Source organism: Lipotes vexillifer, unplaced genomic scaffold, assembly GCF_000442215.2.
Source record: "Lipotes vexillifer unplaced genomic scaffold, Lipotes_vexillifer_v1.1 scaffold1226, whole genome shotgun sequence".
NCBI classification, from domain to species: Eukaryota; Metazoa; Chordata; class Mammalia; order Artiodactyla; family Lipotidae; genus Lipotes; species Lipotes vexillifer.
Window position 1 is genome coordinate 161,759 of NW_006784227.1, and position 22,098 is coordinate 183,856.

The window sequence follows — 22,098 nt, forward strand, 5'->3', positions numbered from 1 at the left end:
TTTACTGGATCTACTGGATGGCTAAAGTGGAGAGGGAGCATCTATTCAGGGACCAGCGCTCGGCATCACATCATTATCTTCTCTGATTCTATTGATAAGAGGGAAGAAGCTAAGGATGATCCGCTATCAAAATGTAAAAGGAGAAACAGATGTTAGAACTTAAAGTGATGGAACGAAAACTGAAGAGAAAGTAAGAAAGCTTCAGCTGGAAAGTGAACGGGAAAAACCCTAGCATAAGCTGGAATAGCTACTGGAGACATTTCTAATGCCTCTTCATGGGATTTGTATCCAGCTTAATTTTTTAATATGGTCAAAATTACTACAAATATTGGCATGAATGTTCCCACAACTCTAGAGGTAGGTATGAGGCCCAACTTTCCATAACTTTGGAATCAAAGAGGTTAAGAAAATTCTTCGTAACACAGAAAGCACCTGAGTCAGGGTTCAAACCCAGGTTTACCTGAGAGCAAAGTTCGCACTCTTAACGCCATCATGATTTATACACAGGATTACACCTTCATGACCACAGGTAAACAGTAAGGACAGCAGAGTGTAGGAGAAAGGCACAGATTGAAAACCTCTCTTAACTGTATGAGCTTCAATAATAGTTTAAGTTTTTGAAATCTTTTTCTAATCTGTACAATGATGATAATAATGCCTATAAGAATAGCTAAGTAAAGGCACTTAGCACCATGTCAGGCACAAGATAACTTACATGTGAGTTTTATTTCACGTCTTTAAAATATCTATGAAAAGTATTTTATAACTTCATTAGAAGTTCTCCTAATACCTAACTTAATGTCTGCATCAATTACATTTTGCATTCCGTTCTGAAATTAATATTGCTAAGTGAGAAACTAAGAAACTGAGAGGTCAAGAAAGTATATATATATTATTATAAGAAAATCTAAAGTTAAAAGGTATATAGAAGAAAAAAATGTGTAAATCGTCTGTTAGCATAGTTCAACTTGAATAAATTGACCTTAAACAATGTATTCCAGTGGCATTTGCTTTGAGGGATCTAAAAAGCAGAAATTTAAACTGATAAATATCTCACATCTGCTTTGATTTGGCAACCGTGGGAGATATTCTGATTAAAGGTATTTCCCATTTGACACACTTGGCTTATCCCATTTCGGGTAACTTGAACTACAGTCAAAAGCTCCAGTGGGGTATCCCTGGTGGCACAGTGATTGAGAGTCCGCCTGCCGATGCAGGGGATGCGGGTTCGAGCCCCGGTCCGGGAAGATCCCACATGCCGCGGAGCGGCTGGGCCCGTGAGCCATGGCCGCTGAGCCTGCGCGTCCGGAGCCTGTGCTCCGCAACGGGAGAGGCCACAACAGTGAGAGGCCCGCGTACCGCAAAAAAAAAAAAAAAAAAAAGTTCCAGTGATTGACAACACTTCTCACCAGGACCTCTCTCAACAATTAATTTTATAACAAATTAATTGTTATAACAAACAAATTAATTTTATAACAAATTCCATTGTCTAACCATCCTGTCATACGCTGACTCTTGGGGGCATGACTTGGGCAAAATAGTTCTTTCTAATGGAGTAAGGCATTCTTTCTTCTCTGTATCATTTCTTGAACACCTTAAGCTTTTTTTCATTAATAATTCAATGGGACTTTGGTGCAACCTCTTCATCTTATTTTCCAGTTATGAACCCTGAAAAAGAAAAGAACATGAAATGTTTCCTATAATCTAGCCAATTATCTTCCCTTCATTGCTCACGTTGCCTTGAATTCAAAGGTATAGGTGTAGGTTCAAAAGCTCAGGAGCTTCCTGGGTGAAAGCTGACACCAGCCACTGTACACAGAGGGCAAGGAGAGACCAAAGAAAGAGGCAGAGCACTCCGGATTGGTAGGCAGCAGGTTTAATAAGCAAGGGGACTTAACTTAGGGGGCTTGTCTTGGGCAGCCCCAAGACCAGAAGATCTCCACATCCACCCACCAGAGTCATGAGTTTATATGGAGGCCTTAACTGGGTGCAGACGTATATTCAGTCCAGATGGTTCAAGACCACATTACTCCCTCAAGGCTGCATCCTTGAAAACAGCTCCTAATGTAAGAACGGTGGGTGGAACGTATAACCCACAGTTAGAGGAAAGGGGTGAGAAGCCTCCAGTTGCCCAGGTCTAGCTGGAGGGTCAACAGGCAGTCATGTTCTCTCGATGATCTCCCCCAACGGTAGAACAGCACCATGAAAAGAAGCACAGTTGTATAATAGCCCAGAGTAAAGAATAAACAAGCCTTCCTGTCACTAGTGGCTCTTACGGAGGGAAATAAATAAATAAATATTAAAGGAAAAAAAACACAGTGGTATCCTCCCCTGCTCTACAACAAAGTGGGCATGAAGTTCAATTACATGTGCATTATTCAATCTTCATACAGTATTTTGACGTTTCAAATAAAATTTCGTGTATCAAGGAAGAGAGTCTGTTCCACTGAATGACAAGTATTCATTAAACACCACCTAAACACCAGTACTCTGGTGGCTGCTGGAAACATAAAAGTAAGCAAAATAAATATGATTCCTGCCCTTATGTAAACTTGCTATCCAGTGGGGAAGGCAAATTGGGTAAGAAATTGCTGGTATGATAGAAGTTATCAAAGGGAACATAAGTGGTATTCATGCACGCTGCAGGGATCTTGAACTTTGAAAGTGACAAACGGGTGTCCCAAAGGAAGTGATTATTTGAGCATCAAATTAAAGGATGAACAGGATGTGACCAAATGAAGAGAGCATGTTCCAGATAAAGGAGATAGCACCCAGGAAAGCTCAGGATTAAGAAGGGGTAGAGCAGGAATTCCAGTGCGGTTGGGGAAAATCAATTGAGATAAGACAGGTATCATGATGGCAAAAGTAGGAAGAGCCCAGATCCTTGATGACACCTGAGTCTTGATGAGGTTTCTGAACTTGATACCACCCAAAAATTTAGGAAATGCCATGATATGACCAGATTTGCATTCTTCACAATCATTTTGGCTGCTAAGCTGTGAGAAAAATGGATTGGAGAGAGGTAAGAGTGGCTGGAAAAAGATCAGATGGAAGACTTCGGAGGAATCCAGACGAGACGCTGGGGCCTAGAGGAAGAGAATGGCAGTGGGGATACAGGGAAGTGAGCAGCTGAAAGATGCTTAGAAAACAGAAACCAAAGGATTTACTGGTGGTGCAGTGGTTGAGAGTCTGCCTGCCGATGCAGGGGACACGGGTTCGTGCCCCGGTACGGGAGGATCCCACGTGCCGCGGAGCTGCTGCGCCCGTGAGCGATGGCCGCTGGGCCTGCGCGTCCGGAGCCTGTGCTCCGCAACGGGAGAGGCCACAACAGTGAGAGGCCCGCGTACTGCAAAGGATTTACTGATGGATATGACGTAGGAGGTGAGAGAAAGAGAAATCATGTCAATTCCCGGGTTCTGGATGAAGCAATTGAGAGGGTGGTGGAACCACTCACCAAGGCAAGAAACTTGTAGAAAGAAGCTGGTGTGGAAAGGAGGGTGAGGGATTTCACTTTGTTCATATTAAATTCGAAATGCCTCTAAAACATCCAACTAGAGACATACCAAGGCAGTTGGAGATACATGCCTCAAGGATCAGAAGAAAAGACTGGGCTAAAAATACAGTTTGGGCATAAAAATAATATCCAAAGCCAAAGAGAGAGGGTGTAAAATTTCCCATCCTTGCTGATCATGTGACTCACCTGAAGAATATATTTAAATTATACAGATTCTTGAGCCTCCATCTCCAACATGCTGAATCAGAATCTCTAGGTCATAGCTTGACTCCTTAGCTGTACTTTTTAATTACCTGGGAATTTAAAAAATCTTTATCATCAGACATCACCCTAACCCAATTAACCAGAATTTATGAGGGTGGGATTCAGACATGAGGATTTTTTTTTAAGTTCCCCAGGTGTGTAGGCAAAAGTCAAGAACTACTGCTCTAGGGATATGGCTGGTAATCTACATAATTACAAAAGCATCCGATTATACAATTATCGGCCAGATTCCAGCTTATGCTTTCAGTCACCCTTCATTCAGGTGTCTGTTCAAACAGGCATTTCCTACCACCCTACCTAAACTAGAACGCATACCCAGCACTGTCTCTCCTTTAGGCCTGCTATATCTTCCTTCATAGTACCTAACACCCTCTGACTATATATGCTTTACCTGTTTACTTATTAGTGTCTGTTCTCACTCCGAAAATGTAAGCCCCATGAAGGAAAGGACTTTGTCTATGTTTTCCTATGGTTCATTGTAGAATCCTAGCACCATTTCTAACAGCACCTACCACTGAGTAGGTGCTGAGTCCAATATTTGTGGAAGGAATAAAAAAGGGTTCAGAATTCAAGGAGTAGAGATGCTCCTTTTGTTGACACAGGAGGAAAGGGTGGGTCCAGATGCAGGTGGTTTTGTAGCCCTGGTGATAGAAAGGTGAGGTTCCAGTTTGGCTTCTCATTTCAATATGAAATAACTTCTATGAGAAGTAACAAGAAATCTCATGATCAGGATGAGGTATAGGTTTGGAGTTTGGAAATTTTTGTAAAGAGTCGAGAATATGGCTAGTCAAATTATTGTGTTGATCGCTGAGGTTGATCATAATGGATTTATAGACTTAACCCTCTGCCCCAATGGTTGATTTTCTCCTACTGTGCGAAGTACCCTGGGTATAGTCATGGATATTACAAGCAGTTGGGATAGTCTGGAGTTAGGGTTTTAATACATAGGTGTGACAGAAGAATAAAGGAGCAAGGGAGTTTGGCTCATCTGGATAATTGAGCTATTAAATGGGGCTTTTCCTTTTGACTCAGAAGTTGACAAATGGCCATAAAGATAAAAGAAAACCATTAAGTACCACGCACATTCTAAAGAGAGCCATAAAGCACATTCCATTAGAACTTCCAAGAATTGGTAGAACTGGCTGTGCCATCCAAACTGACTCCATCACACCAAAGCAGCCCATATTTGCAGAAGAAAGAATCAAGAAGAATCCTTGGAAGCAGGTGATCATTGGTGTAGGGCAGAGAGTTGTGGTTTTTACCTTCTACTATAGAAAGAGTGCTTCACAGGGAGATCAGCTCGGTGCTTTGTGACCACCTAGAGGAGTGGGATAGGGAGGGTGGGAGGGAGGAAGACGCAAGAGGGAGGGGATATGGGGATATATGTATATGTATAGCTGATTCACTTTGTTATAAAGCAGAAACTAACACACCATTGTAAAGCAGTTATACTCCAATAAAGATGTTAAAAAAGAGAGTGCTTCAAACCTTCACCCAGTGAGCCACATGAGAGAAGCTCTAAGGAAAACCATTTATAGAGACTGAGCGGTGTCTTCAAGAAGAGCATATTATTCCATGCATGGGGATGTATTACACAGTAGACTTGCTGACCTAACTTGCATGCCTACGTGCTTGAATGGGGAAAAATGAATGGGAGGCAGCAAGGCAAAGAGAGGTCGCATTTGTGGGAGCAGACTTTCATTTTTCATTTGGCTTGACAAGGATGCTTCAGTCTCCTGTGGTCAAATGGGCACTTAGAAAATCACCAGACTTGGGTCATCTTACTGGAATCCCCCCTAACAGGACTTTAGGTTCGGGGAGAGGACCTGAGTAGCAAGTAGCTGTGAGGTATTCCATGGGGACAAAAGCTGACTGGGGGTTGGGAGAGGTCATTCTGGACATAACTGGGTAGTGGACGGGGCCCCTGAAGGCTCCTCTGAAGAACACACACAGGTACCCAACGAGAGGAGTAGTACTGGGGTACACATCACACAGTGAGCATTGACATTCAAGAGAGGATTCTAGTAGCACACATTAAGTGGAGAAAACCTTAACCTCCTTTTTCTCTAGCCCTCATCCCCTAGCTGAATTCTGAAGAAGCTGGAGTGAAAGAGCTGACATACCATCTCTACAGTCTAAGTCCTAAATTTTGACTTTAAGGTAGAAGGAAAAAGGAATACTAAATTAGACTTGAGATTAACATTTTCAAGTGGATTAAATTGCACTGGATTGGACTGGAGTATTCACACATGAAATAATCTAAACACAATGGGCTCTGTCTGAGGTATGCAAAGGGACAGAAAAAGATTATCCAACAGAGCATAACTGAAGGCAGTGCCTAAAGAAAAATAAAACTAGCTTTGTACTCCTTGGAGTTCAAGTGGTTCATTAAACTGGGTATGTTACCAAGGCATGAAATCCAAGGTGGATAAGGAAAGGAGTGAAGATAAGCAGGAGGTGATGGATAGGAAGATCACAGAACCTTCATCACATTGAGTGTCATGATGAAGCTGAAAGAGCTGCAGTGGGGATACCTGAGTAGGTGAGCTGGAAATCCAAGAAGACTGGTCTGTCTAAATCAGTGATTACGGGACTTCCCTCGTGGCGCGGTGGTTAGGAGTCCACCTGCCAATGCAGCGGACACGGTTCGAGCCCTGGTCCGGGGAGATCCCACATGCTGCAGAGCAACTAAGCCCGTGCGCCACAACTACTGAGCCTGTGCTCTAGAACCCGCGAGCCACAACTACTGAGCCCGTGTGCCACAACTACTGAAGCCCGTGCGCCTAGAGCCCGTGCTCCACAGTGAGTGAAGCCACTGCAATGAGAAGCCCTCACAACGCAACAAAGAGTAGCCCCCGCTCACCGCAACTAGAGAAAGCCCACGCGCAGCAATGAGGACCCAACACAGCCAAATATAAATTAATTAATTAACTAATTAAAAAACAAAAAAGACAGTGATTTCAAAGTAGTGGCAGTTTGATACAAGTCCAAGACCTTCAAGAGCCTGAGTAGCTGAGATTAAGTAAAAGAAAATGATTTTGAAGAGAAGAAGATAACTGACATAATTACGTATTTGTCATCCAACATGGATGCTTAAGACACCCAGAAGGTATTGGGGTGGATAAAAGCACTGATGGCCCTATACAAGCCCCTACTGAATGGGGTGGAGTGACCATGAAGTAAATAGATGACAGTTATGGGGAGTTGGGTATGAGCCTCAAATGATGAAGGTGTTTTACAGAAGGAAGGATTGTTGGCCTGGAAACAGTGCTGAGGAGTCAGGAGGACACATCCCCAGCCACCAACTCTGGGAGGTATCAACCATCTCTGCGGTGTCTTCAGGGTCAAGCCAGGAGGTGCTGGGATTGCTCACTGAAGAGGCTAAGGTTTTGGGGGAGTTTGTTGAGAATGGAATGGGAATTACAGATGTTCCAATGGAAAGGCTGATGATAAAGGAGGAATAGGGAGTTGGCAGAGTCAAGATTTGTAGAGAAATCTGTAAACCTCTTGAAGAATGTTGAGCAGAAGACATGACATGGTCAGGTTTGCATTTTAGATAAATCACACTGGCATGTGTGAAAGACTTCTTTGAAGGCTCCAAGGCTATAGGAAAAAGGACCACTTGAGAGACTGTGATTTGTGGCTAGAAACTGTCTCGAACTTGTTAGATGCTCAGTATCTCCTTCTTAAACACTAGTTTGTGCCCCAAACAACTTCTTTTGTTTGGAACTGGATGTGACTATAAATGTAACAAAACCAAAGTCCTTTATCTTGTAGCAACATATAAGGATTTTGTGTCAAAATGTAGGAAAAATGAAGGTAAATTTCTTGCATTTCTCCTCTCTTTACTAACTTGAGCTCTTCTTTTTTTTTTTTTTTTTTGCAGTACGCGGGCCTCCCACTGTTGTGGCCTCTCCCGTTGCGGAGCACAGGCTCCGGACGCGCAGGCTCAGCGGCCATGGCTCACGGGCCCAGCCGCTCCGCGGCATGTGGGATCCTCCCAGACCGGGGCACGAACCTGCGTCCCCTGCATCGGCAGGCGGACTCCCAACCACTGCGCCACCAGGGAAGCCCTTGAGCTCTTCTTAATAGTCATAATCCAGAGAAGGGGAGCATTATCTAAGCATTACTTCGGGTCTGCACAGCGACTCCCCGTTTCATTTAAAAGGAAATTGGATAAATGGTTGATTTGTATAAATAAACTGTCAATGAAACAAACACACACACACAACAAAAAGAGACTGTGATTATACTCCTGATAAGAAATCCCAAGGGTCTAAAATCGAGTAGTAACAACAGGGTGATTAAGATATGTATGTAGGAGCTCAATCAGCTAGACTTGATGAATTGGATGTGAGAAGTGAAAGAAGAAAGTTTACAATGACTCTCAAATTTCTAGCCTCAGGAACTGGTGGTTGGTGGGGACGATGGAGGAAAATCAGATTTATGAGGAGATATGTTCGGATTTGGGCATTGTGTCAAAGACTAAAGTCTTGAGTTGATGCCCAGTATTCATTTCCCCTCATATCGTTATAGGTAGCTGATTTTAGTTTGGTACATGGCCACCCAAAATAATGACAGCATTTCACACCGATAACTGCATGTAGCCACGTGACAAAGTTCTGGCAATTGGCATGTAATATAAGTTTGGTGTTGTAAGCTGTGTTTGCAACTTCCAGGAAGCATCCTTAAAAGGAGGGATGAGTTTTTCTTCACTCCTTCCTCTTTCCTACAGGGGACTATGGACATAATAGCTAGAGGTCTACTAACCATCTTGGTCTAGAAGTGTAACTTGGCCACAGAAGCCACAAAAAGCAGAGCAGAAAAACAGAAGGGGCCTGGGCTTTGACTTTGTAAACATGAAAAATAAATTTCTGCTTGTTTAAACCACTGTTATTTTGTGACTTTCTGTTAGTCACAGCTGAATCTAAACCTAATACATATCACATGTGTTTATCCTGAAGTATCTGAGGGACTTCAAGGAAGGATATACAGTTGGACATACTGATATGGAAGCAGGCAAGAGATGAGTTGGAGACAAAATCCAAGTGACCAGCACGCAGGTCATTTCCTGAAAGCAAATCCATGTGATTTTTCCCAATAGCCTTCAGCAGCCTCATTTTGAGATGAAAAAGTTAATAAATGTTCACTTAGACATTCACATGTAAATTCATTTTCTAACCACAAGTGTAAGGTGAATTAGGGCTCAATATTAATTTGTATCTAAAAGATTGCCTTTGAAAATAAAAGATTTACCACAGCTGTTCTTTGTATAATTGGCTGCCCTTTATAAGGCACTCAGACCCCACGAGGATAGTACAGTCAAGTCTCCTCTTATTATACAGTAATTATGGCTAAAGCCAAATGATGAATAATCTTACGTGCCAAATACATTGCAATGGATATAATAATAAATACTTAGGAACAATTACATTGATGTGATTTGTAGAAAAAATAAAATGTAAGTTTGACCAAGTGAATAGGCAGCATAATTCTTTACAAACTCAAAAACAGATGCTCACAAATATGAGAAAATATACATGCAGCCACCTATTCAACTTGCTAAATTGCTGATCCCATTGTACAAATATTCTATTAAAAAAAAAAAAAAACTCAGCAGCTAGGATCTCTGTAAGTGCTGTTTTTAAATTTGAAAACTTTCCCACTGTAGACCTCATTAGATGCTACCACCTCTTCCCACAGTTATTTCTGTCTAATTTCTTAAAAATAAGAGCCCTACTTCAAATAAAAGTTATAATGAATTTCTCACAATACTTCCAGATTTAAAGAACTAGAAAATGTGTTTCAAGTTGTTCTGCATTCCCTCAAAGGAAATGTGAATAAATAAGCCAGCACCTACAGGTTTGATTTGGGGGGTGTGGGTTACCACTGGTTTTTAAACCCAGACTATCTGGCCATCTTCTCCCTGTCACTTGTCAGTATGCACTCAGGGATTACAGAAATAATTTTAACTTCGTCAAGGAGGAAATATACTATGAAAGTAAAAATCCCAACATATATCTCAGTTATTTATTAATTTGTGCTTAGGACTGGCTTGGTCCCTCCCCCCCTCCCAGCACAGACTAGAAGGTAGCAAATCTGCATCGCCAACATCAAGAATTGAACCCACATCCAGCTGGTGAGGGAAGGTGGAATTCCTTTGTGCCTCAAATCCATGTGGCCGTGGGACCCAGCTGGGTCAGTGACAAGGAACTGAACCCATCTTCAGGCTCCTGATACAGAGGCTCATCATCAAGGAGTATCAGAAACCCAAATGAATCAGAAATTAATGAAGATAGGGCTTCCCTGGTGGCGCAGTGGTTGAGAGTCCGCCTGCCGATGCAGGGGACGCGGGTTCGTGCCCCGGTCCGGGAGGATCCCACGTGCCGCGGAGCGGCTGGGCCCGTGAGCCATGGCCGCTGAGCCTGCGCGTCCGGAGCCTGTGCTCCGCAACGGGAGAGGCCACGGCAGTGGGAGGCCCGCGTACCGCAAGAAAAAAAAAAAAGACATTAATGAAGATAAATTCATAGAACCTTGAAAGATGAAAGCTCCTGCCCAGAAACTAAAGGCTCCTAGTAAGGGAGAGGAGAGTATTTGTTGATAAAACCAGGCGAGAAGCACAAGGCCTAGAGTCCTAGTCTTGCTCTGATAACTGATTAGCTGAGTCTGTTGCTTCCTAACAGAAAGCAAAGAATTAGACTGGGATGATCTCAGTGATCTCCTTCAGCTTTAAAATGTACGTATCAGAAATTACAGATGAATGCTATGAATTTGGCAATCTGCTTGAAACCTCTTGATCACAATACATTTATTATCTAGTCCTTTTTTTTTTTTTGCGGTACGCGGGCCTCTCACTGTTGTGGCCTCTCCCGTTGCGGAGCACAGGCTCCGGACGCGCAGGCTCAGCGGCCATGGCTCACGGGCCCAGCCGCTCCGCGGCATGTGGGATCTTCCCGGACCGGGGCACGAACCCGTGTCCGCTGCATCGGCAGGCGGACTCTCAACCACCGTGTCACCAGGGAAGCCCTATTATCTAGTCCTTTTTTTTTGACTCGTGAAGTTGTTTTTATTTTTATTGGGCTATAGGGGATGGGTTGGGAAATATCTCTGTAAGTTATGCCCTACTAGGGAAATGTCCATTCTAATTTTCCTGGGATAGCTTTCGGAGCTTTTTCTTTTTCTTGGAGCTGCTGTTCTTGCTAGCAGCAGCCTCTTCAGGTCACTGCTGAAAGGCTCCTCCTTGGAAGAGAATTTCCTCTTTTTCTTGGGGACTCGCTTGATCGTGGTCTCCAGGGAGCATTAACTCAAGATGTTTTGCTCTGTGGAAAATGTTCTTTCAGCACTTCTCTCTTCAATTGATGTCAGTTCTTTCAAACAAACATTTACATTGTTTTCTTTGATATTTAAAATGATGTTATTGTGTTCGTAAAAGTAAAAAAACAAAAGAAGTTATCACTAAATGTAAACATTTCCATTAAGGATTATCCTTTTTGCAGTTAAACATGCTATTGGGTAAAGTACGGTATAGGAAAGTGACTGAATGCATATGAAATCTTGTGGCTTGTTGAAGGTTGTTTGGTTGTTTGGGGTCTCCTAGGATACTTAGTTGTTTTTCCACCAACCCACTCTTCCTCTACATTCCTAATAAAGCCTTTGGGCTTTATGAGGCCCAAAGGCTTTTTAAGGCTGGGCTGGGCTTTTAAAGGCTGGGCTGGGCTTTTTAAGGCTCTCTCACTACTCTCTTTCTATGACTTCACCACATCATTAAAAATCTAAAGTTATTTAGCATAATTTAATAGTATTAGCAAGATTTGTAACTGTATCCAAGGATATGAACTTGTTTGTTTTAACAACCGCCTGGACAGTCCAAAAGGCCATTAAAGAAAAAACATACCATGTCAAATTTTCAGTAGTTTTATTGAAAAATGCCTCTTTTGTTTCAGAAATAAATAATATAAGGCAGTGAAATTCACAATCCGCAGTTAAAATATAAAAGCAGCAATTCTATGTTCATAGTCTTGCAAACATTTTCCAACTGCTTTTGATAACTAAGAAACATTATGTTCTGGGAAAAAAAAGTTCATACTAAATGTACAACACAAACATGCAATTCCATCTCTGCAGAATAATCTGCAATTTGGTATAAATGTTAGCGTGGCTAAAACAAGGAGGTTTAAGGCAATATGGAACTGTATCCAGTTGATACAATAATTTCAGCTACATGGCTTAAGGTTTGTGGTTGTTAAAGGAGACGTATAAGAGCATACTATGCCCTAATGTATAACAGAAGATAGAAGAGGAAGATAAATAGTTGCCACAGAGTTGACTTTCCCCTCTTTTTTGGTTTTAGGAGGGGAACTGCTTTGATCGGGATGTAATTGAACTGCAAATAAGCATTGGAAATGATAAACTGCCCTCTCGAAATACACAGTCGTTCTGGGTTCCAGGACTTAACTGCTTAACCTAAGAGTTTCACTGAGGCTTCCCGCTGTGCTACCTAAAGGCACAAGGCGCGTTCTCTCCCTGCAGTTTTTGTGAACAAAGTATTTCGCAAGCACTTCAAGGGCAAAGGCAAAGACTTCTACAGACTGCGTGCAGCGAGCTAGGCTTCCTGCAGGAACAAGGTTCTCTACAGCCAGAAAGGGTACTCTCGGATGAAGCAACGCCGGAAGAAACGTGACAGGTAACACGTACACTGCTCCGTCTGACCTGTAAATGAGAATCCCAACACCTCCCCCCGAGCCTGGCGTGCTGCGCGCGCGCGCGCGCGCGCGCGCGGTGTCAGCTTCACTGCCGGGGGCCGCGGAGCAGGGCGCGCCGCCAGCGCTCATGGGGAGGACGCTCCTCGGCGGGCTCGTCGGCGCCATAGTCCTCGTACTCGTCCGCCGTCCGCTCGGGCTCCACCGGCACGATGAAGGGCTCGCGCTCAGGCAGGTAGGCCCCGCCCTCGGGCACGTAGGGCTCTGTCCGATTCAACATTACAGTTATGGCATGATTTGGAAGGCACACACACACACACACACACACACACACACACACACAGCAAAAGCTAAATCATCACCCGAGGGGATGGCACTGCAGTCTTAATCTCATAACTATAAATAGATAAATTACAATGTTCTGATTGCTTCCATTTGCAGAGAGAATTTGGTGATCAATAATGAAATGGCACTTGTTTTTAACCTTCAAAGATCCAGCAGTAAGTACAATCATTGCACAAATACCTGGGAAGGGTCAGAGACTGGGCCAAGGAGAACTGTAAACCAACCTAGGTAGGATATTTGCAAATCCCCAAGTAATTGTTCATGACTTCAAACTCCTCAGTTCAGAGAACCATTTGGAAAGATGAGGAGGTAAGGGGAAGTTACATTGGCTCCTAGAAACTGAACTCTGGAGGTGAAAATCAACTATCACCAGGTAATATACAGTACATGACATGTTCTGTGGCTGTCTCTCCCACGGCCTGAGTTACAGCTGGTGGGTGAGGACCTCCAGTGACTACAGCGAAACAGGAAGAGAAGAAGTGACTCTAAAACTTTGGTTGGAAAATTGCGATTACAAAATCCAAATGAAAGTACACGTACAAAAGGTAATCATAGTAAGACACATGCCCTGAATCAGACACATCGCTAACAAGCGAGAGATGAGATTCTATTTGGTGTTATTCCGGCAGAGAGCAAGCAGCAGGCAGAAGCTGATTGTACAGGACTGTTAAGTGATTTTAGTGGACAGGATCACATACAAATCATTTACAAGCCATCATTAGTTTATTATTTACATAAGATATTTCTCTTTAACCAGGTTAATTGTTTTTCTCAAAATGGCATCATCTCTGCGGTTAGTAGTTTTATTATGCGCCTCTTTCAAAGCTGAGGCTCCTCATGAGCTGTGTGTTTGAATGTTTTTTTTTTAAATAATATTTTTCTACATTATTACTGAAATGCATCAGGCTTATAAACTAACACCACTGCTTTTGTCTCATTCAAGTTAGTATAAAGAATCTCCACCCTCCGTTATGATGTCCACCCAGTTCATTAACCATATCTGTGGTGAGATTTCCATACAGACTCATTTCCTAATAAGCACGTGCGCAAACATCTCAGAAACAGGATTTTCATGTATTCAAACTGTAAGCAGCGCTGGCGACTTAGAAAATTTGTTAGCCGGAACCTGAAACAGGTCAAAGATGATAGTTTTTAAAAGTTGAATTACTATGCAAAAAAACATCTATACACATTCATCTAAGTATGTAATGGTTAAAGTATATATGTATATATCCATATATTTCAAGTTATTCACACATACCAGAAGGCAGAGGTAATTTAAATTTCTTTTATAAAGAGTGAAATTTTAATTTTGTGAATGGGTTGCCTGAGAAATTTACGATTCATGATTGCTTCTGGTCATAGGTAAGTATGCACATAAATATATAGATATATAGATATTTAGATATTCAACTACTCATGCACTACTTGCTAGTAGCCAACCATATCAAACAGCAGTATCATTTTTAAAACTTGCAAGATGCTTGAGGGTGTGCTGATGAAAAGGTCACCGCTGACCGCTGCCCACAGCATTAATATATTTATTTTCAGATCAGCATATCGCCTTTATCCCCACAGTCCCCAAAATCAGGCTTAAGAGACTTCTGCCTCCTGTAATTGTCAAGTACTAGAATTTCATGACTGACTCTAAAAACATTAAGTCCCAGAGTTTATAAATATTAATTCCATGGACAATGTGAAATAGCGAAATATTTTCAGTTGTCTGCACCGTGTTATCAAATAGTCTGCCTACACATTAGAGTCTCAAAACAATTTTTTAGATATATTCTCGTATTCAACAAATCCCTCTTCCCAGCCTTTAGGGTTAAAAAAAAAATAAAAAAAAAAAAACAGTCAATTGGTAGCATTCTTTGAACTCCCAAGAGAAATAAAGAGAGGTTTATGATGTGATTTGGTAAGTGCAGAAGTACAGAAAGGAGGAGAAAATAATTATTCAACTCCTAACAGTGAAATAATGTTATAAAATTAACATTAATTCTTTTGAGAGAGAATAACAAAACATACAACTGAAAGAGTTGATATCGTCAAGAAATCCTCAAATCAACTTTCCTTCCGTCTTAGGGAACTTCATTTCCATAAAGGGTTTTTAATTCAGGTGAATTTGGGTTCCTATAATGGCAACAACATACCTGGATAGCCTTGTCCATTGTATGGGATGCTGGCACACTGGGAAGAGTCACAGTATCCAGGAGGACCTGGGGGGCCTCGGATACCTGAGTTTCCAGGACGACCGGGGGGACCTGGAGGACCTCTTGAACCTGTGGACCCTGGTGGACCCGTTCTGGATTCTCCTTGTGGACCTATTATGGGTTTAAAAGAAATATTTCCCCTCTTGTCAAACACATCTCCTGAGGCAGTCAACAATACTTTGGCACCTCCAATACTTCAAGACTAGACGATCCACTAGTGTATGGTAAGAAAATATTTCCTTAAGAAATCACCAGTATGACCCAGTGTAGAACTTTCTTACCAGTGATTCAAGAATTAATGCCAAAAATCCAACTATGTTAATGATTTTATTCAAAGAAAACTGACTTAGCAAGAATTGAGCCAAACTAAAGATATCAGTGAGTTCTCTGGTTTGCTCCCACTGTCTTAGAGGTAAGACTCGCTGCAGGAAACGGCTGTGGTAGCCAAGGCAGACAGTCGGGTTGCCTGCTCCACCTCCAGACTATGTGAGGCAGTGCTATTTCTGGATCAAGTGACACTTACTCATGGTTAACAGAAATGTAAAGATTTAACCTCCAGGACTGACCATGGTTGCAAGGGTCTCACGGACCTTATAACGAAGAAAAAAATTCATTTTCAATCTAGTAAACACAATGCACAGAACAACTATTATTTCCCTCCAAAACATCAATAAAGAAACTGTGAATGAAATCTTGCAACGTGTCAGGATTTCTAATGAGAATATATTTCCTCAGTCTACTAGCGACCTCTTAAAGAATACCAGAAGGAACAGGAAATGACACCATCCTTAAAGGCTCTGAGGCCAAACAAAACAAACAGGAATCCCATAAAAAGAACACAACAACCCTCTGTGTCACTAAAACTTAAACCCTCATATATTAAAGTTAGAGTAAATGCTTAAATAGAACGCACTGAAACATTTTTGAACAAAGAGAACATGAAAATGAGGAGGTTATACAAGTGGGACTTCTTGCTAAAATATATTCTGTGATGGTCAGTATGCCTGAAGCTAACAGGATGAGTTTGTGCATCTCGTGGGGTCGTATGCTCTCTCGGTAATGATATGTTCACTTGTTTGATGTACTAGCAAACCTACCTGAGGGGCCAGGCAGCCCTCGAGGTCCGGGAGATCCAATACCCCTTTCGCCTTTCTCTCCCGGCAAACCTAAGCAAGCACAAAATGGGAAAACACAGAGGGAAAATTATCCGGAAATATGTAGCCTTCATCGGAACTGATAGTACTTGATTCAAGTAATTCATTTCCCTTAGTGAAAGCAGAACCCAATTTTTCACAGAAGTCCACGCTTTAAGCCAAATTCTTTCTAGACATTTGTGTAATTCCAGATTCATGGCCAAGAAACAAATCTGGCTACAAGTCAGGGGAAAAATTACTTGAAGAAAACAAACACATCTAATATATTATTTTAGAAACAGTAATTAAGAACAGAAATCTTGAATAAATAGTTACAACTCACTGAAGACGTCTTAAAGGTATCTTATCTTTAGTAGCCCTATCAGTACCACATCTAAATAATCAGAATTATAGACATATCTAAGTTTTCCACAGAATGTTAGCCATCACTTTGACAAAAGTGAGTACCCAGCATCCTGAAACATCTGGAATCAGATAATCCTGTTTTTCTTCTTTTCCTTCAGTTACACTTATCTACCATGAAATTAAAGCCACATAAACACATAAGACCAGTTTCCAGGCCCTGAATAAAGGAACCAGAAGAATTTAGATCTAAAATCTTAGGGCTGCTTGCATCCAGTTGCTGCCCAGCTCTCGCCAGTCAAAACAATTAATAAGATTTTATGCCTGATTCAGTTTGCCAGGATACAGTTTTTCCCATTAACGACAGAAACAATCAGAAAATAGCATTGTCTTTACTGAGCTCTCATGACAAAATCTTCCTGTTTTCTAAGACAGGGATCTCTACAGCCTGCAGCTGCCTAGAAAGAAAGACAGGTTCATGGATGCACGGCTCGTCTGGGGCTGTCCAAACAAGACCAGTGTAGTTTGCTAAGTCCAGTCTTCTGCATGCTTTTCAACCGGACCCAGCTCCTACACTTGCAGGTTCCTTCCTTTATCCCTGTGCAGCAGTCAGGAATACCTACCTCGTTCACCCGGGGGTCCCTGCATCCCTGGTGTGCCCGGGAAGCCTGGCCGCCCCCCAGGCCCTGGTTCTCCTCTGGCTCCCGCGCTGCCAGGGGGCCCTGGAGGACCCGGCGGGCCTGGTTGGTTGCGACTAGAGTGGTAGTCGTTTGGAATCTGATTCAGCATCTGATTGAATCTGCTCATCTGACCTAAAAAAAATAAATAAGACTTCTTAGTAAGAAACCCAATAAGGGGGCTTCCCTAGTGGCGCAGTGGTTGAGAGTCCGCCTGCCGATGCAGGGGACACGGGTTCATGTCCCGGTCCGGGAAGCTCCCACATGCCGCGGGGCGTCGGGGCCCGTGAGCCATGGCCGCGGAGCCTGCGCGTCCAGAGCCTGTGCTCCAGCTGTGAGAGACCTAAAAAAAAAAAAAAAAAAAAAAAAAAAACCCAGTAAGGGAGGAACGAGAGGATGAAATGGTTTTCTCTTAGTGTCTGGCGAAATCCATCTCTGTCCTGCACCCTCCAGCAAACATTCTAATTAGAATCCTAAAACTGAAATAAAACACTCCAGTCATCCTGGACAAAATGATCCGTGATAAACAACCGTCTCCACAAAATACTGACCAGTAAAGCCATCAGCATTACTATAAACATAAAGGAGTTGTGAAAGTTTAACAGGACTCTGATAAAAAGCCCCAAGGTTTGCCCAGTGATGTCACTCAAAAGAGAACCTTTTTTAAATTAATAAATTATAGGGCTTCCCTGGTGGCGCAGTGCTTGAGAGTCGGCCTGCCAATGCAGGGGACACGGGTTCGTGCCCCGGTCCGGGAGGATCCCACAGGCCGCGGAGTGGCCGCTGAGCCTGCGCGTCCGGAGCCTGTGCTCCGCAACGGAAGAGGCCACAACAGTGAGAGGCCTGCGTACCGAAAAAAATATATATATATACAATTTTGTATCAGACTGAATGTAAGGATAACAGGCTATTATTTTACCTTGGTTTATTGTTTTATCTTAATGATAGTCATTAAAATATCATTGGCTTTATCTAACAGGATACAAAACTGACAATGTATAAAAATAAGAGCTCGTGAAAATGAAATAGAAACATCTATCTTTGAAAGTTTATGACACAAACTGCATTTTGCTGCAATTAACTAAAAACAACACACACACTCATACATTAAAAGGAAAAGAAATTTTACCACTTATCAGTTGTTCACAGACTTGTCTTGCAACTGCTCGCATCATGTTCTGGGAAGCAATGTCTCCCTAGTTAATTAAATCAATAAGTAGGATCAGCATATTATTTCCATAGTTTCAGAGTTCAGTGTTTAACACATGATATAAATTTGTAAGTCAAATTTTAAGAAATACATACTCTATCACCTTTCTCTCCTTTCAATCCCGATGCACCCTGAAATATAGGAATTTCAGATATTAGAAACTGACAAACATGGTCTGAAATGACTCATGAATGGACAGGTTGATGAAAGAGGGCAAGGTCTGCTTTCTAACAAATTAGCAAAATGACACATCACATTTACATCCATGTTACATTTTGCTTGTCTGTCAAAAGGAATCTAATCTGTCTCCCTGTCTCTCTCTCTCCCTCTCTCAGAAGCACGTGTCCTCCAATATAGTGCTGAGATGTGAATTTTATGATCACCAATTTAGAAGTTATGTACTGTGCATACATTTTATGATGCCATTCACAATACAGGTCTGCAACTGAAACACATGTAAAATTGCCCTTGCTACCATTCTACTTTCCTTTACATCACCATGGCTGGGGAGCTCAGGTGGTTATTTTAGGTTGTGCATGAGGTTAATCTTGGTTCAGTTAGAACCCATAAGAACTTGTTCTAGTAAAAGCTTTCTGTCAATTCCCTAACTAAATATGTATCTGTAACTTCTTCCAGTGATTTTTTTGTGCACTGGGCATGAAAGGAACCATGTGCCTCCCTTATTAAAGGACTCAATCCAAATGGTGGTTCCCACATCCAAACGCAACCACAGAACATTTGTCCCTATTCTGTCAGGCCTCTCACTGGCCATGAGAGGATCTTGGAAAAAGTCTTCCTTCTAGTGCAAGAAGTTTTTGTCTTTCAATATATCTCCAGGCTGCCAGCTGAAAGGAACACCCAAACCATTGACAAATCTGATGGTCAGATAACATCCCAAACCAAACTGCCTCTTACCGTCTCCAAGACTCTTGCCTGAACGGCTCCAATATCCTCCTAACTGGTCCTCCTGCATCTCATTTGGCCCCTTTTGAGTCTGTTCTCCACAGAGAAGCCAGACTGATATTTTTAAAAAGAAAATTGGCGCATGTCACTCTTTGGCTCCAAGGGCTTCCCATCACACTAAGAATAAGATAAGAGATCCTCACCATGGGCTGGGTGGTCCACATGCTTACCTGTGCCCAACTAGCTGACCTCATCTTTCATCCCTCCCCCCTCACTCCCTTTACTTCCGGTGCCCGGGCCTCTCTGCTGTTCCTTCCACGTGCCACCTTCGTCCTCCCTCGGCCTTTGTTCATGCTGTTCCCACTGCCTGGAATGCTGTTCCCACTGCCTGCTCCCTTGCTTCATTCCACCTCCTCAGACAGACTCCCTGACTGCTGTATCTGAAACAGCCCCCTTCCACCACCACAATTACCCCCTAACCCCTTACTCTGTGTTTCTTTTCTTTGTTATCACTCTTCATCACCAGAAACCGTATTGTTTATTTACATTTTGGGGTCTGTATCCTCCACTAGAATCTCCATGAGGGCAAGGACTTTGTCTTGTTTACGTTTATATCCCCAGACCTTAGAACATGGAGGAGCACATTTAGGCACCAAACAAATGGGTGTTGAGTAAATGAATAAAAATATTCCATCAGCAGTTCCTGGAAACATCCACGACACAATATCAGGTGTTACAAGTTAGCAAGAAGACACCACTGGTTCCAAGAGCTAATGACATAAGCTAACAGCGACTGAGCTAAGCTCTCTCCTAAGACCTTTATACTCCCGTCTGCTAGTTTTGGTTTTAGAAACTAAAGGTAAGATAGAAGAGAGAAGAAAAGGAGAGGTAATTTGCTACCTTAGAAGGATGAGGAAGATAAAGGGAGAAAAGGGGGTAGATAAGGTCCAAATAAATGTTACCAAATTATAGTCATAAGAAAAACTGGAGTTTGACTGCCCTTTGCTAAAAGTACTGGACTCTTATGGAAACATTATTTAGTTTGGAGCCTTTTGTAAATTTCAGGAAATTATTTTTTACATTTACTGCTACTTTGTTCCCATGTGTCCTTTTTTAATTTACTGCCACTCTGAGATTGTTCTGGGATGTATGATTTAAAACTCATCTTTATTGCCAGTATCTAGAGCTCTCATTTCAAGTAAAGGATGTACAAGTTTCTTTCAGGTTTCTAACTTCAGCCATCAATTACATCAGTGATAATTCTTACGTTAGACTCTCTTCCAGTCATAGTAAAACGAGATAGAATTCTGAAAGGGTTAACAAGTTCCATGTACTTTTAAGGGCTCTTGTGAAGTTTCTGTCATGATTCATTGAGGAAAAGAAAGTAATAAAGTCATATGCTAGAGTACACACAGAGTAAGAAGTACTCCAGGAGTCCTTTCATCTTTATGCTGCTTGCTTAATTTTATGTAAACATAGAAGGCAGGCCATATCACATAAAGATTCTAAGTTAGTTTGCCATTAAAAAAATTTTTAAGCTTGGATTTATATAACTTTGGACAACACTTCAGAAGAGAGAAGTTCTGTTCAGAGAACAGCCCTGATAGATGTGTCATTACTAATAATTGGACTTCTTGATCTTTGAGATAAATTTTTATATTTCAGAATTCTATTCAGACAAAAAAAAAACTGCTTAAAATAAATTCATTCCTCATACATACAAATAAGGAAGAGCTTGTAACGAAGAATATGGAGCCCAACAGTCATTACAAATACTTCTGGATATTTTAGAAGCTACGAATTCAGTTTTGGAGATACTGATTTGAAAATAGAAGATATGCATGATACCATCTCAACTATTATTTTAATCAAAACATCTGATGAAAAGAAAATTAAACTGGGTGTAAATTGGAGCAGGGCAGTATAAAAAAGTATAATGGGGCTTCCCTGGTGGCACAGTGGTTGAGAGTCCGCCTGCCGATGCAGGGGACGCGGGTTCGTGCCCCGGTCCGGGAAGATCGCACATGCCGCGGAGCGGCTGGGCCCGTGAGCCGTGGCCGCTGGGCCTGCGCGTCCGGAGCCTGTGCTCCGCAACGGGAGAGGCCGCGACAGTGGGAGGCCCCCGTACAGCAAAAAATAAATAAATAAAAAAGTATAATGGTGGGTGAGATAAATCCTTTTAATTCTGGGACTAACGTTCTAGCAACCTCAGCGCAAGAGAAAAGAGCCAGCAGTGTGGCTACAGGATACTGACAAAGGGTTAACTTCTGCAGAGCACCCATGGCGGCGCCATGCACCATCATGTATTTTTCTATCTTAAGCTGCATACCGCTCCTAAATAAAAAGAATGATTTTGCTGACCCAGCTCTGAGTGTTTATTTCAGTGCAGAAATATGTGTCTTGGCTTATAATCCCGTTCTCCTTTTAAAGAAACCCTATGACCACAGTTTTCATCCCAGAATGTTATAACTTAGAGAGAAAATTTTTAGAACTAGTACCAAGTTAAATCCATGGATTTAGCATAGCTTCAGCAAATGCTTCACACACATTACAGCAGAGATAACATAAATATGCCACAGCCTTGCAGTCTCCTCATTCATGGCCACAGTGGAATGACTAGGCATGCAAGCCGTCCACTTACTGGTCTGCCATGGTCTCCGGGTTTTCCTGGTTTCCCACTCGGTCCTGTGACTCCTGGAGAGCCTGGGCTTCCCTACAACACAGGGAAGCTTACCATCAAAGAAGAATTTCATCTAAAGTAAACTAACAAAGCATGGCTG

At 42.2% G+C, this 22,098-nt stretch overlaps 1 protein-coding gene across 1 annotated transcript in view; it reads right to left on the reverse strand.

Annotated features, from left to right (window-relative positions):
- Positions 1-11,746: 11,746 nt before the first annotated feature.
- The window catches only part of COL12A1 (collagen type XII alpha 1 chain), a 118,780-nt gene continuing 108,428 nt past the window's right edge, over positions 11,747-22,098 (reverse strand). Inside the window, exons 59-65 of the mRNA XM_007456595.1 lie at positions 21,960-22,031; positions 18,511-18,546; positions 18,335-18,401; positions 17,152-17,340; positions 16,130-16,198; positions 14,973-15,143; positions 11,747-12,741 (exon numbers count right to left, since the gene is read on the reverse strand). Coding sequence (XP_007456657.1) covers positions 12,566-12,741; positions 14,973-15,143; positions 16,130-16,198; positions 17,152-17,340; positions 18,335-18,401; positions 18,511-18,546; positions 21,960-22,031 — 780 coding nt within the window. The 3' untranslated portion in view covers positions 11,747-12,565. The remainder of the gene's footprint in view (positions 12,742-14,972; positions 15,144-16,129; positions 16,199-17,151; positions 17,341-18,334; positions 18,402-18,510; positions 18,547-21,959; positions 22,032-22,098) is intronic.